This window comes from Ascaphus truei, unplaced genomic scaffold (genome assembly GCF_040206685.1).
Source record: "Ascaphus truei isolate aAscTru1 unplaced genomic scaffold, aAscTru1.hap1 HAP1_SCAFFOLD_526, whole genome shotgun sequence".
In the NCBI taxonomy this organism is placed as follows: Eukaryota; Metazoa; Chordata; class Amphibia; order Anura; family Ascaphidae; genus Ascaphus; species Ascaphus truei.
In genome coordinates this window covers 252252-278627 of record NW_027456857.1, presented here as the reverse complement: position 1 = coordinate 278627, position 26376 = coordinate 252252, and the positions used below count along the sequence as shown (strand labels likewise).

General features: G+C 44.1%; 1 protein-coding gene across 1 annotated transcript; it reads left to right on the top strand.

The window, feature by feature from the left end:
- The first annotated feature begins 32 nt into the window (after positions 1-32).
- LOC142485044 (violet-sensitive opsin-like) lies at positions 33-11851 on the top strand. Its single transcript, XM_075584281.1, has 3 exons — positions 33-164; positions 9062-9301; positions 11428-11851. Exons 2-3 carry the CDS (start codon positions 9122-9124, stop codon positions 11554-11556), a joined length of 309 nt encoding a protein of 102 aa, XP_075440396.1. The 5' UTR covers positions 33-164; positions 9062-9121; the 3' UTR covers positions 11557-11851.
- Positions 11852-26376: the final 14525 nt, after the last annotated feature.

Sequence of the window (26376 nt, the reverse complement as noted above, 5' to 3'; positions counted from 1 at the left end):
ATATCCCGGAGGGGTTGCAGTGTTCCTGTGGTCCTGATTGGTATACAGTTGGTACAAAGTATCGCAGTGAATATTACACCTGGTTCCTTTTCATTTTCTGCTTCGTCGTCCCACTCTCTCTGATCTGCTTCTCGTACGCGCAGCTACTGGGCGCCCTGCGGGCGGTGAGTGACACACACACTGCACACATACACGGGGGTACGTACTGAGTAAAAATACATTCTTATTTGCACACCCAGAGTACCAATACCTTTCATTTTCACTCTCGGAGTATCGATACGTTGTTATTCTCACAAACAGAGAATATTCCTCTTAAATCTTTTTAAAATACATTGCCCCAAAGTTTAAAATTTTTGATCTTTTTCTGTATATATATATATATGCAATTTGGCCTGTGACACAATTAATGACACATTCCCTTACATTACCGAATCAGAGGCACATTCACTTACATTACCGAATCAGCGACACATTCAGTTACATTACCGAATCAGCGACACATTCAGTTACATTACCGAATCAGAGACACGTTCACTTACATTACCGAATCAGCGACACATTCAGTTACATTACCGAATCAGAGACACGTTCAGTTACATTACCGAATCAGAGGCACATTCACTTACATTACCGAATCAGAGACACATTCACTTACATTACCGAATCAGAGGCACATTCACTTACATTACCGAATCAGAGACACAATCAGTTACATTACCGAATCAGAGACACACTCAGTTACATTACCGAATCAGAGACACATTCACTTACATTACCGAATCAGAGGCACATTCAGTTACATTACCGAATCAGAGGCACATTCACTTATATTACCGAATCAGAGGCACATTCACTTACATTACCGAATCAGAGACACAATCAGTTACATTACCGAATCAGAGACACACTCAGTTACATTACCGAATCAGAGACACATTCACTTACATTACCGAATCAGAGGCACATTCACTTACATTACCGAATCAGAGGCACATTCACTTACATTACCGAATCAGAGGCACATTCAGTAACATTACCGAATCAGAGGCACATTCACTTACATTACCGAATCAGAGACACAATCAGTTACATTACCGAATCAGAGACACACTCAGTTACATTACCGAATCAGAGACACATTCACTTACATTACCGAATCAGAGGCACATTCACTTACATTACCGAATCAGAGGCACATTCACTTACATTACCGAATCAGAGGCACATTCAGTAACATTACCGAATCAGAGGCACATTCACTTACATTACCGAATCAGAGGCACATTCACTTACATTACCGAATCAGAGGCACATTCAGTAACATTACAGAATCAGCGACACATTCAGTTACATTACCGAATCAGCGACACATTCAGTTACATTACCGAATCAGTGACACATTCAGTTACATTACCGAATCAGAGACACACTCAGTTACATTACCGAATCAGTGACACATTCAGTTACATTACCGAATCAGTGACACATTCAGTTATATTACCGAATCAGTGACACATTCAGTTACATTACCGAATCAGAGACACACTCAGTTACATTACCGAATCAGTGACACATTCAGTTACATTACCGAATCAGTGACACATTCAGTTATATTACCGAATCAGTGACACATTCAGTTATATTACCGAATCAGAGACACATTCAGTTACATTACAGAATCAGGGACACATTCAGTTACATTACCGAATCAGAGACACATTCAGTTATATTACCGAATCAGAGACACATTCAGTTACATTACCGAATCACTGACACATTCAGTTACATTACCGAATCAGAGACACATTCAGATACATTACCGAATCACTGACACATTCAGTTACATTACCGAATCAGAGACACGTTCAGTTACATTACCGAATAAGAGGCACATTCACTTACATTACCGAATCAGAGACACATTCAGTTACATTACCGAATCAGAGGCACATTCACTTACATTACCGAATCAGAGACACATTCAGTTACATTACCGAATCAGAGACACATTCAGTTACATTACCGAATCAGAGACACATTCAGTTACATTACCGAATCAGTGACACATTCAGTTACATTACCGAATCAGTGACACACTCAGTTACATTACCGAATCAGAGACACATTCAGTTACATTACCGAATCAGCGACACACTCAGTTACATTACCGAATCAGTGACACATTCAGTTACATTACAGAATCAGGGACACATTCAGTTACATTACCGAATCAGTGACACATTCAGTTACATTACAGAATCAGAGACACATTCAGTTACATTACCGAATCAGTGACACATTCAGTTACATTACCGAATCAGCGACACATTCAGTTACATTACCGAATCAGTGACACATTCAGTTACATTACCGAATCAGAGACACATTCACTTACATTACCGAAGCAGAGACACATTCAGTTACATTACCGAATCAGTGACACATTCAGTTACATTACCGAATCAGAGACACATTCAGTTACATTACCGAATCAGAGACACATTCACTTACATTACCGAATCAGAGACACATTCACTTACATTACCGAATCAGTGACACATTCAGTTACATTACAGAATCAGAGACACATTCAGTTACATTACCGAATCAGTGACACATTCAGTTACATTACCGAATCAGCGACACATTCAGTTACATTACCGAATCAGTGACACATTCAGTTACATTACCGAATCAGAGACACATTCACTTACATTACCGAATCAGAGACACATTCAGTTACATTACCGAATCAGAGACACATTCAGTTACATTACCGAATCAGAGACACATTCAGTTACATTACCGAATCAGAGACACATTCACTTACATTACCGAATCAGAGACACATTCACTTACATTACCGAATCAGAGACACATTCAGTTACATTACCGAATCAGAGACACATTCAGTTACATTACCGAATCAGAGACACATTCAGTTACATTACCGAATCAGAGACACATTCACTTACATTACCGAATCAGAGGCACATTCACTTACATTACCGAATCAGAGACACATTCACTTACATTACCGAATCAGAGGCACATTCACTTACATTACCGAATCAGAGGCACATTCACTTACATTACCGAATCAGAGGCACATTCAGTAACATTACCGAATCAGAGGCACATTCACTTACATTACCGAATCAGAGGCACATTCACTTACATTACCGAATCAGAGGCACATTCAGTAACATTACAGAATCAGCGACACATTCAGTTACATTACCGAATCAGCGACACATTCAGTTACATTACCGAATCAGTGACACATTCAGTTACATTACCGAATCAGAGACACACTCAGTTACATTACCGAATCAGTGACACATTCAGTTACATTACCGAATCAGTGACACATTCAGTTATATTACCGAATCAGTGACACATTCAGTTACATTACCGAATCACTGACACATTCAGTTACATTACCGAATCAGAGACACATTCAGATACATTACCGAATCACTGACACATTCAGTTACATTACCGAATCAGAGACACGTTCAGTTACATTACCGAATAAGAGGCACATTCACTTACATTACCGAATCAGTGACACATTCAGTTACATTACCACATCAGAGACACATTCAGTTACATTACCGAATCAGTGACACATTCAGTTACATTACCGAATCAGTGACACATTCAGTTACATTACCGAATCAGTGACACATTCACTTACATTACCACATCAGAGACACATTCAGTTACATTACCGAATCAGAGACACATTCAGTTACATTACCGAATCAGAGACACATTCAGTTACATTACAGAATCAGAGACACATTCAGTTACATTACCGAATCAGGGACACATTCAGTTACATTACCGAATCAGTGACACATTCAGTTACATTACCGAATCAGAGACACGTTCAGTTACATTACCGAATCAGAGACACATTCACTTACATTACCGAATCAGCGACACATTCAGTTACATTACCGAATCAGTGACACATTCAGTTACATTACCGAATCAGAGACACATTCAGTTACATTACCGAATCAGAGACACATTCAGTTACATTACAGAATCAGAGACACATTCAGTTACATTACCGAATCAGTGACACATTCAGTTACATTACCGAATCAGTGACACATTCAGTTACATTACCGAATCAGAGACACATTCAGTTACATTACCGAATCAGCGACACATTCAGTTACATTACCGAATCAGTGACACATTCAGTTACATTACCGAATCAGAGACACATTCAGTTACATTACCGAATCAGAGACACATTCAGTTACATCACCGAATCAGTGACACATTCACTTACATTACCGAATCAGTGACACATTCACTTACATTACCGAATCAGAGACACATTCACTTACATTACCGAATCAGAGACACATTCAGTTACATTACCGAATTAGAGACACATTCAGTTACATTACCGAATCAGTGACACATTCACTTACATTACCACATCAGAGACACATTCAGTTACATTACCCAATCAGTGACACATTCAGTTACATTACCGAATCAGACACACATTCAGTTACATTACCGAATCAGTGACACATTCAGTTACATTACCGAATCAGTGACACATTCACTTACATCACCGAATCAGAGACACATTCAGTTACATTACCGAATCAGTGACACATTCAGTTACATTACCGAATCAGCGACACATTCAGTTACATTACCGAATCAGTGACACATTCAGTTACATTACCGAATCAGAGACACATTCACTTACATTACCGAATCAGAGACACATTCAGTTACATTACCGAATCAGAGACACATTCAGTTACATTACCGAATCAGTGACACATTCAGTTACATTACCGAATCAGAGACACATTCAGTTACATTACCGAATCAGAGACACATTCAGTTACATTACCGAATCAGTGACACATTCAGTTACATTACCGAATCAGAGACACGTTCAGTTACATTACCGAATCAGAGACACATTCACTTACATTACCGAATCAGAGACACATTCAGTTACATTACCGAATCAGAGACACATTCAGTTACATTACCGAATCAGTGACACGTTCAGTTACATTACCGAATCAGAGACACATTCATTTACATTACCGAATCAGTGACACATTCTATATGTATGTGCGTGTCTGTGTATCAGTGTGTTTGTCACACACACACAGGCAGGTTCTGTACATTTACCTTGTACACAGTATACAGCCGCGGTGTGCTCTCACATAGAGAAATAGGCTGAGTATAGGCTGTACAACTTAGATTGTAAGCTCTTTGGGGCAAAACCTTTTTCCTATTATGTGTTATATTATTGTGTCCTGTGTATTACTGCTTTCAAGCGCTATGTACATAAATAGCCCTATATAAATAAAGATGTACATAAATAGCCCTATATAAATAAAGATATACATACATAACTGTAACATTTAATGTCCTGCTGAGCAGCTGTTGTGCTGATGTGGCATCAGGAAGTGGGTCCATCAGCTGGTTTCTTGGGCTGGGGGTTATGATTCTCCCTTGGGCTGGGGGTTATGATTCTCCCTTGGGCTGGGGGTTATGATTCTCCCTTGGGCTGGGGGTTATGATTCTCCCTTGGGCTGGGGGTTATGATTCTCCCTTGGGCTGGGGGTTATGATTCTCCCTTGGGTTGGGGGTTATGATTCTCCCTTGGGTTGGGGGTTATGATTCTCCCTTGGGCTGGGGGTTATGATTCTCACTTACGGTGCGAGAGGTCCTGGGTTCAAATCCTCGGCGAGCTCTTGTATTTTTATAGCCATATGAAGACTGTTAAATACATTTATATTGTATTTAGTGTGATGGCCGCAGCGTGCAACATATGTGTGTCTGATTCCTGCTTAGGATGAGATAAATACAGTGTGGACACCCCAAGAGGACCTTATACATTTATTTACAATTCAGTGCACATCAGAGACAAATAAATAACAAATAACTTCATTTCACATTCGCTTAATAAGTTCATTGCACGAAATAGTTTCTCTGTGTTGTGTTTATTGTATTATTATTATAAAACTGATTTTATTTTAATACCCGGTGAGTGTGTGGGCCTATGTCTTTATGTTCAGTATACTTTGATATCAGCGGTTTCTTTCTTATTTAAAGTAGTGATCCTGTGTCTCATTTAAAAAAATAATCTATGTTTATTTAACGTTGGGAAAAGCAATTCTGAGCATATATTAGAAAGATTGATACAATATTTATAAGTGGGTAGCAGGAAGGGCGAGAGGATTCCTGAAACAGAACGTTTTTATTACTTTAAAAAGAAAGTGGAATAATTGGTCTATCCTTCTCTGTTTATATCTCTGTCTGTGTGTCTGTGTGTCTGTCTGTGTGTCTGTCTGTGTGTCTGTCTGTGTGTCTGTCTGTGTGTCTGTCTGTGTGTCTGTCTGTGTGTCTGTCTGTGTGTCTGTCTGTGTGTCTGTCTGTGTGTCTGTCTGTGTGTCTGTCTGTGTGTCTGTCTGTGTGTCTGTCTGTAAGTCTGTCTGTAAGTCTGTCTGTAAGTCTGTCTGTAAGTCTGTATGTATCAATGATAAAGAACGATTATAATCACATTCACATCTCAGGTTCCCAAACCTACCTAACCCCATAATCACACAGCATACATTGCTCCCACTGCAACCAGGGATTCTGGGTAATGACATGCAAATGAGCGCTCATAGGTAAGGCAGTGTTCTTTATCCTTACTGTACTCTGTATGATGGAGGGTTTCATCATTTCTTTTTTACTCATCATAAAAAATGTCAGTATACATGTTATTACAATGTATTGTACAAATTTTAGAGGATGCATATAATTGCAGTGTGTGTGTGTGTGTGTGTGTGTGTGTGTGTGTATAATTACAATGTATACCTAGCTTCTCAGTATGCATAGATACATATCATTGCAGTGTGTGTGTGTGTGGGTGTATAATTACAATGTATACCTGGCTTCCCAGTATGCATAGATACATATCATTGCAGTGTGTGTGTGTGTGTGTGTGTGTGTGTGTGTGTGTGTGTGTGTGTGTGTGTGTGTGTGTGTGTGTGTGTGTGTGTGTGTGTGTGTGTGTGTGTGTGTGTGTGTGTGTGTGTGTGTGTGTGTGTGTGTGATTACAATGTATACCTAGCTTCTCAGTATGCATAGATACATATCATTGCAGTGTGTGTGTGTGTGTGTGTGTGTGTGAGTATAATTACAATGTATACCTGGCTTCTCAGTATGCATAGATACATATAATTGCAGTGTGTGTGAGTGTGTGTGTGTATAATTACAATGTATACCTAGCTTCTCAGTATGCATAGATACATATCATTGCAGTGTGTGTGTGTGTGTGTGTGTGTGTGTGTGTGTGTGTGTGTGTGTGTGTGTGTGTGTGTGTATAATTACAATGTATACCTAGCTTCTCAGTATGCATAGATACATATCATTGCAGTGTGTGTGTGTGTGTGTGTGTGTGTGTGTGTGTGTGTGTGTGTGTGTGTGTGTGTGTGTGTGTGTGTGTGTGTGTGTGTGTGTGTGTGTGTGTGTGTGTGTGTGTGATTACAATGTATACCTAGCTTCTCAGTATGCATAGATACATATCATTGCAGTGTGTGTGTGTGTGTGTGTGTGTGTGAGTGTGTGTGTGTGTATAATTACAATGTATACCTGGCTTCTCAGTATGCATAGATACATATAATTGCAGTGTGTGTGAGTGTGTGTGTGTATAATTACAATGTATACCTAGCTTCTCAGTATGCATAGATACATATCATTGCAGTGTGTGTGTGTGTGTGTGTGTGTGTGTGTGTGTGTGTGTGTGTGTGTGTGTGTGAGTATAATTACAATGTATACCTAGCTTCTCAGTATGCATAGATACATATCATTGCAGTGTGTGTGTGTGTGTGTGTGTGTGTGTATATAATTACAATGTATACCTAGCTTCTCAGTATGCATAGATACATATCATTGCAGTGTGTGTGTGTGTGTGTGTGTGTGTGTGTATATAATTACAATGTATACCTAGCTTCTCAGTATGCATAGATACATATCATTGCAGTGTGTGTGTGTGTGTGTGTGTGTGTGTGTGTGTGTGTGTGTGTGTGTGTGTGTGTGTGTGTGTGTGTGTGTGTGTGTGTGTGTGTGTGTGTGTGTGTGTGTGTGTGTGTGTGTGTGTGTGTGTGTGTGTGTGTGTGTGTGTGTGTGTGTGTGTGATTACAATGTATACCTAGCTTCTCAGTATGCATAGATACATATCATTGCAGTGTGTGTGTGTGTGTGTGTGAGTGTGTGTGTGTGTATAATTACAATGTATACCTGGCTTCTCAGTATGCATAGATACATATAATTGCAGTGTGTGTGAGTGTGTGTGTGTATAATTACAATGTATACCTAGCTTCTCAGTATGCATAGATACATATCATTGCAGTGTGTGTGTGTGTGTGTGTGTGTGTGTGTGTGTGTGTGTGTGTGTGTGTGTGTGTGTGTGTGTGTGTGTGTGTGTGTGTGTGTGTGTGTGTGTGTGTGTGTGTGTGTGTGTGTGTGTATAATTACAATGTATACCTAGCTTCTCAGTATGCATAGATACATATCATTGCAGTGTGTGTGTGTGTGTGTGTGTGTATATAATTACAATGTATACCTAGCTTCTCAGTATGCATAGATACATATCATTGCAGTGTGTGTGTGTGTGTGTGTGTGTGTGTGTGTGTGTGTGTATATAATTACAATGTATACCTAGCTTCTCAGTATGCATAGATACATATCATTGCTGTGTGTGTGTGTGTGTGTGTGTGTGTGTGTGTGTGTGTGTGTGTGTGTGTGTGTGTGTGTGTGTGTGTGTGTGTGTGTGTGTGTGTGTGTGTGTGTGTGTGTGTGTGTGTGTATAATTACAATGTATACCTAGCTTCTCAGTATGCATAGATACATATCATTGCAGTGTGTGTGTGTGTGTGTGTGTGTGTGTGTGTGTGTGTGTGTGTGTGTGTGTGTGTGTGTGTGTGTGTGTGTGTGTATAATTACAATGTATACCTAGCTTCTCAGTATGCATAGTTACATATTGCTATCATGCACTGTCCGGTGTCACCTGCAGGTGGCAGCGCAGCAGCAGGAATCGGCCAGCACGCAGAAGGCGGAGCGGGAGGTGACCCGCATGGTGATTGTAATGGTCGGGTCCTTCTGTCTGTGTTATGTCCCCTACGCGGCGATGGCCATGTACATGGTGAACAACCGCAACCATGGGCTTGACCTGCGCCTTGTCACCATCCCCGCCTTCTTCTCCAAGAGCGCCTGTGTCTACAACCCCATCATATACTCCTTCATGAACAAGCAGGTGAGACGGGCAGCAAGGACGGGGCCTCAGGAGAGGGACTGGAACCAGCATGGGAGGGAGAGAAGGGGAGGAGCCAACAGGGCCTGGGGGCAATAGAATGGGGGTATAAGGTTCTGCGGTAATGAGAGATTGTCTGGAGTAAAATGAGAGGGAATGTAGGTAACATTAAAGGGACATCGGTTACTAAAGTTGGGGTGAGGGTAACATGAGAGGGGCAGCAGGGGAGGGACTGGGGTAACAGAAGAGTGGTAAGGCTAAAAAGAGATGAACTGGGGGCAATAGGATAGGGTTTTGTGGTAACGAGGGATCGTCTGGTTAACAGGAGGTAACATGGAAGGGACAGAAGGAGGGGGGTGGGTGTAACAGGGGGTAACATGGAAGGGACAGAAGAAGGGGCGTGGGTGTAACAGGAGGTAACATGGAAGGGACAGAAGGAGGGGCGTGGGTGTAACAGGAGGTAACATGGAAGGGACAGAAGGAGGGGTGTGAGTGTAACAGGAAGTAACATGGAAGGGACAGAAGGAGGGGTGTGGGTGTAACAGGAGGTAACATGGAAGGGACAGAAGGAGGGGTGTGGGTGTAACAGGAGGTAACATGGAAGGGACAGAAGGAGGGGTGTGGGTGTAACAGGAGGTAACATGGAAGGGACAGAAGGAGGGGTGTGGGTGTAACAGGAGGTAACATGGAAGGGACAGAAGGAGGGGTGTGGGTGTAACAGGAGGTAACATGGAAGGGACAGAAGGAGGGGTGTGGGTGTAACAGGAGGTAACATGGAAGGGACAGAAGGAGGGGTGTGGGTGTAACAGGAGGTAACATGGAAGGGACAGAAGGAGGGGTGTGGGTGTAACAGGAGGTAACATGGAAGGGACAGAAGGAGGGGTGTGGGTGTAACAGGAGGTAACATGGAAGGGACAGAAGGAGGGGTGTGGGTGTAACAGGAGGTAACATGGAAGGGACAGAAGGAGGGGTGTGGGTGTAACAGGAGGTAACATGGAAGGGACAGAAGGAGGGGTGTGGGTGTAACAGGAGGGGTACTCTTCATTGGAGAGGTGATAGGGACAATAAGAGGACTGGGGGTAACAGGAGTGGGTGGGAAATGAGGAGTGGCAATGGGGCTAACAGGAGAGGGAAAGCGGCTTGGAACATAACACAGGAGAGGGGATGGATGTGACGGTGAAAGGGGAATGAGTGATATGGAATATATGTGGGGAGGAGATAGGATCCATGGACAAGGGAGGGAATTCAATATAACACAACTCAACAACGTGCTTCAATAGCCTGAATGTATGACCATTGCTCCCCATGCCAAAGAGACACTTACCCACCATCAATGCCAGGCACTGCCCTCCACACCAACATCTCTGTAACTCTGAGAACATTCTACTTAGATTGTAAGCTCTGTGGATCAGGGACTCCCTCCTTCCCGTGCGCCTGTATGTATGATTGTATTATATGTCCCTTTATTGTACGATCTGTTACAGTTCTGAGTATGTTGCCCGCGCTCTGGGAATAAAAACATTCAGACATACATACATGGGACGAAGAAGAATGGCACTGAATGTAACATTAGAAGAGAGAAGCATTGTGAGTAACCCCGCACTGGCCAACGTGGGAAAGCTCAGTTCAGGGAAATTTCTGAAACGTCCATTGGGAGGAGGGAACATTTTCCCCGAAGAAGGAAGAAAAAAAATATTTTTTTTCAGTAAAATTCCAGGGATTATTATCTCAAATGTGTATGGAACGTCCCAACACCAGCTGGTTGGGACAATAAACTGTTCTGAGTTTGGTTATATCCTTTTTACATTTGTGTGTGTGTGTGTGTGTGTAAGGTCAGTAATGGGCCAGTGTGGACTGGAGAGGTGCAGAGGGAGGAGAGAGAAGGCAAATACAGAGAAAAGAAAGCTAGTTCCCCTTCTAAATCAGTACAAAGAGGTTCAAATCCTCTTGTCACCAACCAGATCGAAGTTGTCAATAAACATGAGTGTAACTTTCCGCCGTTGACATCTGGTGACCTTTGGAGGCCTTACTGAGATAAAACATTGCTTTATTAATAAAATAAAGGTTACTTTTACTCTTAGTCACACAATCACTGCACCTCTTCACCGTTCCTCCTCTTTCCTCTCCAGTTTCGAGGTTGTATCCTGGAGACTGTGTGCGGGAGACCCATCACAGATGACTCCACATTATCAACCTCCAGCCAAAGGACAGAGGAGTCATCAGTGTCCTCCAGCCAGGTCAGCCCGGCCCCCAGCTAAGAAGCTGCTCCTCCACCAGCCTGAGCCACTGACCCGTCTGTTCAGGATACGTGCTTTTGATAGGTCAATTCATGAGGGATCCCCCCTTCCTGTGATGCTGGGTCAGAGGTCACTCTTCAACCTACTCCCCTGAGGGTATCACTAGAAAAAGACTCATCTTATTCGTCTAAAATAAGGTTTTTGATGTCTAATAATGTCACTGACCGGGGAATAGCAGCCGTCACAGATTACTCCGTTTAGTTTGAATGTAAGTTTTGGGCGCATTGTTTCTAAATAAAATACACCGTTTTAAAAAGTGAGCAGAAAAAACTGATTACTACCGATTTCCTGCAGTTCGGTATTGAGAAGAAATATCCATGCCTGGGGACTGTCCCTTTTATTGTGTCGCAGCACACATTATATATAGCATTATATATAATGTGCTTCCCTGTAACATGATATATATAATCTGTATATACCGCATTTGCCCGATTATAGAGCGATCCTGAATATAAGGAGACCCTTCATTTCAGTAGTAGCTGGAAAGAAAACTTTACAAACGCAAACACACACACACAAACACACACACACACACACTGTGTCTCTGTGTCTATCTATGTGTCTGTCTCTATCTCACTCTCTGTCTCTGGGTCTCTCTCTGTCTCGCTTTCTGCCTCTGTCTCACTTTCTGTCTCTGTCTCTCTCTCAGTCTCTGAGTGTCTCTCTCTCTCTCTCTCTCTCTCTGTGTGTGTCTCTCTCTCAGTGTCTATCTCTCTGTCTCTCTCTGTGAGTCTCTCTGTGTCTGTCTCTCTCACTCTGTCTCTGTGTCTCTCTCTCTGTCTCTCTCACTCTGTCTCTGTCTTTATCTGTCTCTGTGTCTCTCTCTGTCTCTGCGTGTCTCTCTCTATCTTTGTGTCTATCTCTCTGTGTCTGTCTCTGTCACTATGTCTCTCTCTCTCTCTCTCTCTCTCTCTCTCTCTCTCTCTGTCTCTCTCTGTCTCTGTCTCTCTCTCAATATCTCTGTGTCTCTCACTCTGTCTCTGTCTCTCTATCTGTCTCTGTGGCTCTCTCTGTCTCTGTGTGTCTCTCTCTATCTTTGTGTCTATCTCTCTGTGTCTGTCTCTGTCACTATGTCTCTCTCTCTCTCTCTCTCTGTCTCTCTCTGTCTCTGTGTCTCTCTCAATATCTCTGTGTCTCTCACTCTGTCTCTGTCTCTCTATCTGTCTCTGTGGCTCTCTCTGTCTCTGTGTGTCTCTCTCTATCTTTGTGTCTATCTCTCTGTGTCTGTCTCTCTCACAATGTCTCTCTCTCTCTTTCTCTCTCTTTCTCTCTGTCTCTCTCTGTCTCTGTGTCTCTCTCAATATCTTTGTGTCTATCTCACTGGCTCTATGTCCATCTCTGTGTCTCTCTCTGTCTCTGTGTCTCTCTAAATCTCTCTCTCTATCTCTCTGTTTCTCTCTCTGTGTGTCTCTCTCTGTCTCTGTGTCTCTCTAAATCTCTCTATCTCTCTGTTTCTCTCTCTGTGTGTCTCTCTCTGTCTCTGTGTCTCTCTAAATCTCTCTATCTCTCTGTTTCTCTCTCTGTTTCTCTCTCTGTGTCTCTCTCTGTCTCTGTGTCTCTCTCTGTCTCTGTGTCTCTCTAAATCTCTCTATCTCTCTGTTTCTCTCTCTCTGTGTCTCTCTCTGTCTCTGTGTCTCTCTAAATCTCTCTATCTCTCTGTTTCTCTCTCTGTGTGTCTCTCTCTGTCTCTGTGTCTCTCTAAATCTCTCTATCTCTCTGTTTCTCTCTCTGTGTGTCTCTCTGTGTCTCTCTAAATCTCTCTATCTCTCTGTTTCTCTCTCTATCGCTGTCTCTCTCTATCTCTGTGTATATTGCTGTCTCTCTGTCTGTGTCTCTCTGTCTGTGTCTCTCTGTCTCTCTCTCGTATCTCTCTCTCTCATATCTCTCTCTCTCTCTTTCTCATATCTCTCTCTCTCATATCTCTCTCTCTCTCTCTATCTCTCTCTCTCGTATCTCTCTCTCTATCTCTCTCTCTTTCGTATCTCTCTCTCGTATCTCTCTCTCCCTCTCGTATCTCTCTCTCGTATCTCTCTCTCCCTCTCGTATCTCTCTCTCGTATCTCTCTCTCTCGTATCTCTCCCGTATCTCTCTCTCTCGTATCTCTCTCTCACGTATCTCTCTCACGTATCTCTCTCTTGTATCTCTCTCTCGTATCTCTCTCTCTCGTATCTCTCTTTCTCTATCTCTCGTATCTCTCTCTCTCGTATCTCTCTCTCTCTCGTATCTCTCTCTCGTATCTCTCTCTCACGTATCTCTCTCGTATCTCTCTCTCATCTCTCTCGTATCTCTCAAATTAAATCAAATCAAATCAGCTTTATTGGCATGACGAAAGAACATTTCAGTATTGCCAAAGCGTGAATAATAGGGGGTGGGGGACAATAATTACACGAATACTAGGGATAGGGTATAATGATTGCAGGGTATATGGGTAACAGTTTCACACAGGGGTGTGGGGGTTAGTGGACGTCTCTCAGCTTGTGGCAGGTGCGGATTTAGTGTGCATCTAGTTCTGCGGGGGTTTCATCTTCTCCCAGGAGGATCGCTATTTTTTGGTTCTCTTCTGTATTATTAAAGTTCTGGATAACAGCAGTGAGTTTCTCTAGGTTGGCACTCCTCACGTCAGAGTATTGTGTGCAACGCAACAGGAAGTGAGTTTCATCTTCTACCTCTCCTAGCTCACATCTTTGGCACAGTCTCATCTCCCGGGGCTTCCAGTTCTGTCTGTGCCTGCCTGTGTCTCACACACCTCTCCTAGCTCACATCGCTGGTACAGTCTCATCTCCCGGGGCTTCCAGTTCTGTCTGTCTGCCTGTGTCTCACACACCTCTCCTAGCTCACATCTTTGGCACAGTCTCATCTCCCGGGGCTTCCAGTTCTGTCTGTGCCTGCCTGTTTCTATTTCTAGGCTGTGGGCACTTATTCTGTACTGGCTCAGGGTCTGTCTCTGTTTTGGGTCTTTTACCTTCAGTAGGTAGGGTGCCAGAGTGTATTGTCTCTGTAGGCTGTGGTAGATTTCCAGCTTCTTTGAGCGCTGGATATCATTTTCCCACACAGTCACATACTGCTTCTTCATTTCGTTGGCGATTGAGTTGATTTCTTTTTTCGGCAGGTTGTTAATCTGTGTGGGGTTTTATCCTTGGAGTGAGAGGACAAGTTGTTTGATGGCACAGGGTTTAGTGAGGAGGTCCTGACTTTGCATTGCTCTTTACTGCTGCGACACACTTTATTCGAGCAAATACCCGGTATGTACCTGGCAGATACCTGGAATGCGCCGCTCCTCACCTCTGACAAGCCCCGTTGTGTTTGCCTTCCCAGCCTGGGTTCATGCCTGGCTGACGGGCGGCTGATCTGTTAAATGATCATGATTAGGATTTAATAGGCTGCAATGCTTCGCGTGTCTACCAGATGGCATAAATTCATGAATTGTAATGCAGTATATATATATATATATATATACTGTGCAGTATTGCAGCCAGCGGGAATAAAATGCTTCAATCCCTGCCTGGAAAATAACGCAATGCACTCGGGCAGAAAACAGTCACAAACCTCAATACACCCGAGTATACCCGAATTCATGGGACTAGCCGAGCTCGAATAAAGTGTGTCGCCAGTGTAGCAGTAAGACTGTGGATGGCTGGTGTTTAGGTGAGCCTCTCTCTCTCTTGTATCTCTCTCTCTCTCGTATCTCTCTCTCATATCTCTCTCTCTCTCTCTCTCTCTCATCTCTCTCGTATCTCTCTTGTATCTCTCTCTCTCTCGTATCTCTCTCTCTCTCTCTCTCGTATCTCTCTCTCTCTCTCTTGTATCTCTCTCTCTCTCTCTCGTATCTCTCTCTCTCACGTATCTCTCTCTCGTATCTCTCTCTCTCACGTATCTCTCTCTCATATCTCTCTCTCGTATCTCTCTCTCTCTCGTATCTCTCTCTCTCTCTTGTATCTCTCTCTCATTCTTGTATCTCTCTCTCTCTCTCTTGTATCTATCTCTCTCTTGTATCTCTCTCTCTCTCGTATCTCCCTCTCTCGTATCTCTCTCTCTCGTATCTCTCTCTCTCTCACGTATCTCTCTCTCTCTCATATCTCTCTCTCGTATCTCTCTCTCTCTCGTATCTCTCTCGTATCTCTCTCTCTCTCGTATCTCTCGTATCTCTCTCTCTCGCTCCTCTCTGTGTCTGTCTGTGTCTCTCTATCTGTGTGTGTGTCTCTCTATCTCTGTGTGTGTGTCTCTCTCTGTGTCTCTGCGCATAGAATCGACCCACAAAGGTATAGACGGGAAGCCTCAAACAGATCTGGACCAATTATAATTAAGGTCCTAGATTTCCGGGACAAAGTTGCGTTTCTGGGAGCACACCGGCAGATCAAGGAACCGGCATTTAAGGGAAGAGACTTCTGCTGGTTCAGGACTCTTCAGCGGACCTTGCCAAAAATAGAAAAGGGATTTCTGCAAACTGCACAGCGCTGGTGAAGAAGGGGGTGAAATGTGCGCTGAAATATCTGGCGATCTTGAAGGTGTTCTCAATGAGGGCACCCAGACCTCTCACTTCACCAGCAGCTGCCCGACATCTCGTCAAAGTACAATCTGCTGCTTCATGAGAGATTACTTGTTTGGATCAGAACATTTATCTGGGGGTTTCTGCCAGGTTGCCCCGGACGGTGTGGCGTGGTCCTACACAACAATATATAGTTTTAATGTTTTATTATTTTGAGTAAGTGTATTTGTGTGATGTTATTATTGCAATGTTCCTCCTCTCTTCACCAACCCAAGCCCTTACGGACGACAGACTCCACGTCAAAAGGTACAGATTCCCCAGGCTCTCTTCTCGCTTAGATAGTCTCCCTGATGGTCCCTTCAATGTCTCAGGTTACCTCCTGGAATGTAGGGGGCATCAACTGTCCCGCTAAGAGGCGTCAAATTCTATCTCATCGGAAAAGGTTGGACACCAACATAACTTTTGTGCAGGAAACACACCTGACACAATCAGAACAGGTCAAGCTGAGACACGTGGCTGGATACATTCTTGCTATTACTCACATTGTAACAGTAAGAAAAGAGGAGTGGCAATTCTGATTGGGAAAAGGGTAGCTGTCGATTATACCGGCCAAATATTGGACACTCAGGGTACATGTGTGATAGTGTGTGGCAAATTATGGGAGGGAAAACATAGTCTTGGCTAATATCTATGCACCCACTATACATGCTAAAGATTTTTTCACATCTCTCTTGAGTCTTTTACTCCGACTTGCAGTGGGCCAGTCTATAATCTTGGGAGGAGGCTTTAATATAATGGAAACTCCAATTTTGGATAGATGTACATCATCAAACACTAATTCTAAAAGTCACAATATAAAATCAGAACACATAATGATATAAAATGTCCTAAAAAAATATTGGTATAAGACCCCAAGAGATCCATGCACCCCCTGCAACGGGACAGCACACGTGTGTCCAGGGCTCACAGTACCGTCATGTATAGACTATATATTGATTTTCACCAGCTCTCTTTTCAAAAACAGACAAGGCTAAAATTTAAAATATCTGTATTTCAGATCTCTCACACATATGGATGTCTACACAATTTAATGTTGCCCCTACTGGGAATAAAACTGGTAATTTCCCTCTGAACTGCTCTCACAAGAGCAATTTAAATATCGGCTCCTATACATGGGGGCAGTTTTAGGAAAGCAACAAACAGCACGCAGAGGAACCACTCTTGTTTTGGGAAACCTCTAAGGTAGTTCTCTGGGGCGACATTATCTCTTCTGTTGCCTTTCAGAGGAAAAACAATAATGCCAAATATATACACAACTAAATAAAAAATGGACGGCAGCATTTTCTAGGTACAGACAGGCATCAGATCCTCGGTTTAAGGAACGTTTTATTTTCAGCCAAAGATAGAGCTGGATGTCCTGCTCCAAGAAAGAGAGCTTCTGAGCCATAGATTTAGGTCTCGTAGGTTTATCAGGTTTGTACACACATCTGGCAAAATGTTAAGAAACCTTGTGTCCAATAGCCGCACTTCTTCCTTTATCTCAATTCTGAAGGACCACCCTGGGATCAGCCATTCATCTCCCAGTAAAATAACGGACATTTTACTTACATTCTACGCTAAACTATACGATACACCTACCTTGGATTCAGTGAAAAGTAACACATTCTCGAGAGATTTAAATCTCCCAAGAATCTCTGAGGAAGCAAAGGCTCAATTTAACTGCCCTACAGCTTTGGAGGAGGTCGTTGGAGCAATTAAGCAATTTAAGACACTCACAGCTCCATGACCAGATGGATATTCTGCCAAATACTATAAACGTATGGTCTCAGAAATAATCCCATACCTAGTAAAAGTATATAATCTTATATTAATCAAAAAGTTATGTTCCTCCTGCTTCGGGTCACCTATCATCAAGCTGATTCTCATGAACGATAAGGAACCTGATGATCCGGCTTCCCATCTCTTTACTAAATTTAGACTACAAAATCTTCACTAAGATTCTTGTGGACAGATTGAAGCTCCTGGTTCCTGGTGTGGTCCATCCTGATCAGAAGGGTCTTGCTATGGGTAGACACTCTTTCACTAATACAAGGAAGCTCCTCACCGCTATTCAATATTATGGTCAACTCAGTGGCCCACTCTCAACAACTAATACTCATGTCTCAGCCAGCATCCTGAGTCTAGACACGGAAAAGGCTTTTGATATGATTGCATGGCCCCACTTTTTTCAGACATTGTCTGGTTTTGGGATGGGATGGAACGTGATAGAATCACTTAAGGCAATTTATCCTGTTTCCAAGCCAGTATGTGTGCCAACGGGGTGTGTTCCCAGTCTTTTTCGTGTGGAAGGGTCACTATACAAGGGTGCTCACTATCACCATTACTCTTTGATTTGGCTATAAACCATTGGCACTATGACTACAGGAGATACTTCAGGGTTTGAGGATTGGAAGCAGGGAACTTAAACTAGCTTAATATGCAGATGACTTATTGTTATTTTGCCAGGATCCGTACAGATAAGTTGTAATAATGCAGTCTCTGACAGACTTCCAATCTGTCGAATGGAGAACGTACCCCTCATCTGGTCAATTTACCATTTAAAGTAGCTAAGGACCGTATTCAATACCTTGTCATCCGATTTCCTTAAAAATTATACGAACGTAATAAAATTCCAATCATATCTAAAATTGAAAGAGAATTATCAAGTGGCTGAAATTCACTGTCTCTTTTATTAAAATGATTTCTTTCCCTAGACTTCTTTATTTAATACATACACTACCTCTCGCTTTACAGAAGAAAGATACCTCCAAGGTACATAGATATTTCACTAATTGTATTTGCCATAACAGGAAACACAAGCCCCATATTGCCAGAATAGAATAACTTAGAGAAGAAGGAGGCTTGGCGCCCCAGATGTGGGGATGTTTAATCTTGTTGCGCTGGTGCGATACGTCAGAGACTGGATATTTAGTCAATTGGAATTGTTCATTTGGAAATTGAGAGCCTGCTGATCAGGTCCTGCGCTGTGCGCTTTCTTCCCTTCGCTGCGTTCTCTGGTCCTTCGCGTGCTGAGGGGGAAGAACGTATTGTACAGAGACCCAATCTGGGCCTGGAAGAAATTGAGGAAAATGTTCAGACTCTCACCCGCCATTTCTGGTAACCTTCAGATGTTGAGGCCTCTGTAACTCGCTTACCTGTAGCCAGCCAGGTCTTCCACGCTGTGTCGCCGCGGGGTCATGTGATGTGACGTCACGTGACCCGCGACGTCATTTGACGCCGAGCCATTGAGAGAGGGGGGGCATGAATGCTGCGGCTCCCGGGAAGGGGGCCGCAGCTCAAGAAGTTTGCGCACCCCTGCCATGTTTCATAGAGAGAGAATTCCCAAAAAGTCAGGGGAGCGGGGGGCTGTACCCAAGAAGAGGGGGAGAAAAGGACTACATAGAGCAGTACTGCAGATACAATGAACTATCTAAGCAGCGTAGTGTTCTTCAATTGTTATACTCACAGTGGAGTAGTAAAATCGGGCGTATCACAGATCTGTGCAGTGTGATAGATGTGGTGTCCAGTGAAAAGATAGAAAATCTTTTAGGCACATAAACAGAACGTGCAGTGACGCCCACAAGTCGGGAGAGTGGTGATGTCACCGCTCCTTACGGGTCCGTCGCATCCGACAGTGTCACTTCCGGTTCCAGTTACGGCCGCCTGGAAATGAAGGGGAGGCTTCTCCCAATGCTTTCTCCGTCCTCTGAATCACCAATGGGGCTTCTGTGACTACGCGTTTCACTTTGCTTGCAGCTTCGTCAGAAGTCATGAGAGAGACACATTTCCCCCGCATTTAATCAACTTAAAACAACATATAATTGAGCAAATTATCACTTTTTGACCTCTCTTCAAATCAGACACTATAGCCAATCATTACTCAGAGACTTCCCGCAGATGTTAGACTGTGATCCCTTGGAGTCCAACTTATCGGGTTCTCTGCAGCTGGGCTTTACCTCACGGCTCATGTATACCCCTTGTGACAAACGCCCCTCTTTTGTAGCGCTTGCGGCTGTCTGGGTTCTTCCCAACACAGTCTTCTAGGGTTAATTACACAACAAACAGGATCATGCAAAGTATTATGTTGCTTAACTCAGGCTTCTGCCTGCTTTATTTTCATCCAAATAAGGGACTGCAGCTTTAACATGTGTAGGCAGGTGGCACTCAGACATTAACCTTCAGCGGTTACTCATATCAGTGTTATAGCATTTCACACAGTGTCACTTTTCAGAACCAAACCAAATCAAATAAACAAAATCCTATCCCATTCAGGGATCTAACTACACCACAGAATCAGCCTCTCTAACTGCTGCTGGGCCAACTAACCGGGTTCCCCAGCTTAAAACAATGCCCTCTCATTTAGGGTCACTAGATAAAGCATAGTCTTTTAGATACAGCAATAAAGATTTGTTTGTCTTATCTGTTCGTGGTGGGAACTCGGTCCCAAGTGTCCAGGTAAATCCTCTGGTACTGTGATACTTGAAGGGGGTGTCCTCACCGAACTGGATGCAGGGCAGCAGTGAAAGCCCCAGTCTCCAGGCTCCAAGGAGAGAGACTGAAAAGCAAACCTCTCTGTTCTAAATACCTCTGCTAGTGATTAGGAGAGCAGGTGAGGGAGAACTAGACACATTGTAATCTGTGGTCTGGATTTTCCATCCAGCTGCCTGAGTTAATGTGAAGCTGTGGAACGGATCATTTTGAACTATTCCTGCACTTTCTGACCTAAAACGGGGCAAAAAAGCTGCCTAACATCATTGGACTATGTCACATATCCCCCTCCCCAGCTCACACCTACTGGGGTGAGCGTCCTACCTAAAAACACTTGAGCTAACTCCCCAGTACAATATTTAAGCATTTACATGACACGAATATTAACTTTTTTTTTTTCACGGCAATTATGGATAATAGGTTTCATCATAAGAGACTATACTTGGCAAACATATTTTGTTACCCTCTATTAGGGAAACTATTTTCAAAAATATATTTCTAGCAACAAATTCCTATAACCCAGGATATGATAAATATACTCACAAAATCAGACAGTTTCTATTACCTCCCTGGGTTTTTCTACTCTAGAATATGAACCTCATTATATATTTACCAACCAAAAAAGGCCATCAACCCTGTATAGTAATTTGTAGTTTAGCTACATTTTCAACACGGAGAACCAATATACTGTCACGGCCGAGTTTATTCTTACCTTTGCCCGGTCTCGGCCGCGACAGATACAGGGCGCGCGCCGAGGTGTCCCGTGTGCGCGCCGGAGCCTCGGAGGATCGGTCCTCCGATCGGGGCTTCCCCCTCCCCTCTCCGGGTCCACCGGGTCCCCCGGAGCCCCCCACCACCATCCCCCACATCGCGGGACACCAGGGCTCCCTCGGGGAGCCCAGGGCACGCGTGCCATGCGCGCACGCTCCCGATGATGCGTGACCGCGCATCGATGACGCGCGGCACGCCGAGGGAAAAAAACGAGCAAGCCGGGAGACCTCCCGGCTTGCGGCTCCAGCCAGGTAAGAATTAAGTGTGTCGCCACTGTAACATTGCAATATTTACAAAATGCTTATTATAGAGGCCTAATATAGCATAACTACACTAGGTTATTTGCAAAGTTAAGTGTCCGTGACATAGTCCACACGTGTAACATACAAAAAAAAAATCGGTCAGTTCCCCAAACATTTTTTTTTCTTGACTTCCAGTCCATTACATCCTCTGACTTTATTTCAACACCCGCTGCATCCTGCAAATGACTGGACTGTTTCTTCAGCCAGTGACGAGACACTCGGACCGGATTCTCCTTGTCTCCACACTGTGGTCCAGAGTGGCGAGATCTGGAACTATTCAGGCGCAGCGTTGACCGTCGCTTTTTCTTTTCAATCTTTGAACTTTCTAGGCTCTTCTTACTGAGATGTCTCCTCTCCTCAGAAATCTTTGATTTCCCTTTTGGGGCCATTACCAGGTCTTTGGGTTTTGGAGACCTAATTGCCTCTGTATAAGCGTAGTCCATATTAACAATGTCATCAGGATTTTTCATCAAGTTTGTGTTTCCAGGAACTGCCACCCACTTGGCTAAAACATCTTCTGTGGTGGCCTGGGTGTGTTCACTAGTTTGATAATCATCTGGACAATGTAAATGAAATTGAGGATCTAGATTTTTGAATCCCAGATCAGGGAGTATATTCTCAGTATTCTCAGGAGGGTGTCTATCTGTTTCTGGAATAACAGCAGCACAATCAAAGTCAATTCTTTCTCCTTCCTATTTGTTATCAGTGAGGGCATTGAGTTTACTTTCCCTGGTCTCCTTTTGTGACCGTGTCTCTTTTAGCCTTGGAATCTCTTTCTCCAACTTCATCTTTATAGTAAATCGTAATATTGCAACAGTATTGAAGATACACGTATATGAACGTACAGCTTGCTTGGTTAGGAGGTAGGATTGATAGCCCGACTGAACCTCTTTAGCAGCTTCTCCCATGTCCTGGTAGCGTCTTTGTTGCTGTCCTTTATTTCTTTTTCCACTCAGTGCGGCTGCTAATTCAACTTCTTTGGAGTGGAGTTGCGACTCCATGACTGTCATCTGTTTCAGAGCAAGGTTTAACTTTGTTTCCTTTTCTCTATTCTTGACCTGCAGCTGCAGGTGCTCCTCCCGGGTCTTGTCCAGCTCCAGCAGCAGCCGGGCCCCCTCATTTGCCGTGTGGTCCAGCTGCTTGTGGATATCGGCCATCTCGCTTTCATAGCGCAATGTCAGGCAGACCACCTGACGGACGGACACCTCCTCCCTTTCAGCGCACTGTATCTCGCGCTCAGCCATCTGCTTCTACAGCTCTTCCTGCATTTCTAACTTTTCCTGGATCAATTGCTTCTCCACTTTTCCTGCTTGGTGAAGCTTCTTATCACCTTCACTGATCTGGTCAGTCAAGTCTGAATTTTTCTGTGTCAGAATTACATTCTCTCTCTTTACAGTCTCTAAATTACTCAGGGCATTCTCACAGGTTTCCTTCAATATTCCCAGCTCTGTGTTCAGACCGTGGCCCTCCAGGCGTAAGTGTTGCACCTCTGTGCTGAGCGCGTGAACCTCTTGTAAAGCCTTCCGTATTTCTGTTTTAGGATAGCAATCGATTTGTCAGACTTAATCTGTTTTTCATCCATGGTGGCAATTACGGTGTTGGCCTTTTCCAGACTGGTCGTCACCTCTTCCAACTCACTCCGTAAGAGAGACTCTGTTTTCTTCAAAGCCTTGTGCTCTTGTAAAGCTGGGAGTATACACCTCTGTAACTCGGCGTTCACTTCTCGCTCTGGGCAGGGCATCCGTCTGGGTCGGGCATCGGTCTGGGCAGGGCATCGGTCTGGGTCAGGCATCGGTCTGGGTTTGACATCGGTCTGGGTAGGGCATCCGTATGGGTCGGGCTTCGGTCTGGGCAGGGCATCTGTCTGGGTTTGGCATCGGTCTGGGCAGGGCATCGGTCTGGGCAGGGCATTGGTCTGGGTCAGGCATCGGTCTGGGTTTAGCATCGGTCTGGGCAGGGCATCGGTCTGGGTTTGGCATCGGTCTGGACAGGGCATCAGTCTGCTCATCTCAGACATTGTTAGCTCAGGGGTGGAACAGTTCAGTGTTTCAGCTCCTTGCTCCTCGAATGCCAGACAGAAGTGAAGCTCTTCGCTCTTGCTTCCTGTCCCTCCCTTCGATGAGGACGCTCCTGATTGGCTCTCCTTGTGCCCCCTCCCTCTGGTGGAATCCAGAGGCAGGGCCCTCCTTTTTTCAGTGTGACTCGACTTGGTTTGTTGACCAGTCACAGCACAGGTGGGTGGGCTTCCGGCTTTCGCACCTCTCAGCTCTTCTTGCAGGGGATCTGGGTTTGGCGCCAAACCCCTGCACATTTCCCGCCACATTTCTCGTACAGTTCTTTTGCACGATTCACGTGCGCTCTCTAGGATTGGCGGGAAACACCATTTTAGATCGGCTGCTATCTGCTGGGCCGCTGATGGCGCCTTGGTCGCCATTTTGGAGGGTTCTTTGCTCCGCGGAGCACATGTAATTGTGTACTCTCCTCAGTGTCTAAGGTGTAATTTGCTCCTAGACCCGGACTAATCTCCTCTACACCTTCTACTACTCTCTGCATGGTTACTCTGGTACCCACTAATATGAGGTGGCGTACCCCAGGCTAGGCAAAACTCCTTCTGTGTGTGTACTGTGCTCGATGTTCGTTCCGGTCAGTGCTCTGTGGTGCGTTCTGTGGGTGCTAGCTAGCATACCGGACATCTCCCTAGGTACGGGCGTCCCTCTATTGGCCACTCATAGTGTGGGCCCTGGGCCATGGTCCATGGACTAGTTAGCAGGCTGACCCCCCCAGTTGCCTCACACTACCTGCCTCAAGGAACTAGGACTGCGATAGCTATGCACCCCTCTTACGCCACCCGTTTAGGGCGCCCAGGGCGTACTGTGTGGGAGCGGCGATCCATGCTCCACTGACTACCCCCGGTGTGCAATTGCGCCCTACGTTCCTCAGCACTTGACTGAAGAGTGCACATCACTCTTTCTGCTCTGCCTTACTGTAAGCCTGTCCTGTTTCTCTCAGCAGCGCCTCCAAATGTAACCCTTATTCCCCCCCCCCCTCCCCCTAGACTCATCTGACATATCTAGGGTGTATGAGGGCGGAATACATGTACTGGGTGGTGCGTACCTGCGTGGAACAGGAGGGCCTGAGTCTCCCGCGGTGGTGTGGGGGATCACAGGACCAGGCTTCTGGGGTAGTAGTGAAGACAACGGAAATTAGTGCGCAGCAAATAACTAGTACTTAAAGTGACCTATGCACCGTGATAAAGGAACAATATTATAAACCTTATGTGAGGGTGACACTTGGCGTGGGTCTGCAGCCTCTCTTTGGGGTGGCTCGACACCCTTGGAGCTAGACAGAAACCAGAAAAACAAGGCGCACAACGCACATAGTGTAATAGAGTATAAAACGTGACTTTATGGTTAAAAATAAATATATCTGCGTACATCAAGATAATGATTACAAGCGGTTGGTTATTAGGTTTACCACACCATGTGAAGACTGGAGGTAGCACCCTTGGTAAGTACCAGCAGGGGATGTATCAGCACGCGTCTCGTCTGCTTCTTCCTTCACAGCTGCGGGAACTGCAACAGGGAGTGTGTCAGCAAGCGTCTCGTCTGCTGCGAGCTCCAGTGTTCACCGTCTTAGGATGGTTTGTATGAATGTCCTGTAATAGGAGTCCCAGAGCACACGGCTCCAAGCGGCGTGCTGTTCCTTGCAGAGCGCCCGGCGATGACGTCACAAATCGCCCATCAGCTTCCGGAGATCTTCTCCTGGAACGCACAGCGTGCGTGTCAAGTTGGAAATAACCAGCAGAATGGAGTAGGCAGCGCGCATGCGTCAAACAAATCAGCTTACTGACAGTGTCCAGAGACGCTTTAGAATACTTTTTGGGGAAACAAGCAATGACACCCTTCTTTCCAACGCGTTTCGTAACACTAGGTTACTTCTTCAGGGAGTGTATGCATAATGATGGAGGTTGTGCATATATATACCCAGCTTCCTCCAATCAGAACTGCGGTGTCTAATTGCTATGTAATTGATTACATGTGTAGCTAATTGCTTGTGATTACAAACACAGAATACTGTGTCTCACAAAGCTTTGAAAAAATACAATCATTTCAATAAAAATGATAACATTGCATATCTAGGTCAAATACACAAAAATTATACATATAACATATAAAATCGGCGCATGAAGAATGAATACTTCTGAAAGAGAAGAGCCAAAGTTAGAGGCAAAAAAAGTACAATTATTATAGATACAGGGACAAATGAGAGCAATGGTAAATGAAAAGAGACTATGGTCTAGTATAAAGACCAAATATCAATGTCCTCATTTAACCCCTTAGGGCTCAATGAGTTCATTTGATATATCCAAAATGTCTCTTGTTGTGAGAGATTTTTTATCCTATCACCTCCCCTTCTTTCACTGGGAACTATTTTAATACCTATAAATTTTAGAGTGGAAGGGTCTTTGTTATGGTGTAGTGCAAAATGATGGGAGAGACTATGTTTCTCATAGCCTGCTTTTATGTTCCTAATGTGTTCCTGTATCCTAGTTTTCAGGCATCTTTTTGTGCGGCCTATATACTGCAGGCCACATGCACAGTTAATCAAATAAACCACATAAGTGGAATTACAGTTGATAAATGAATCAATCGTAAAAATCTCACCAGTTGTGAATGACTTAAAAGTTTTTCTCTC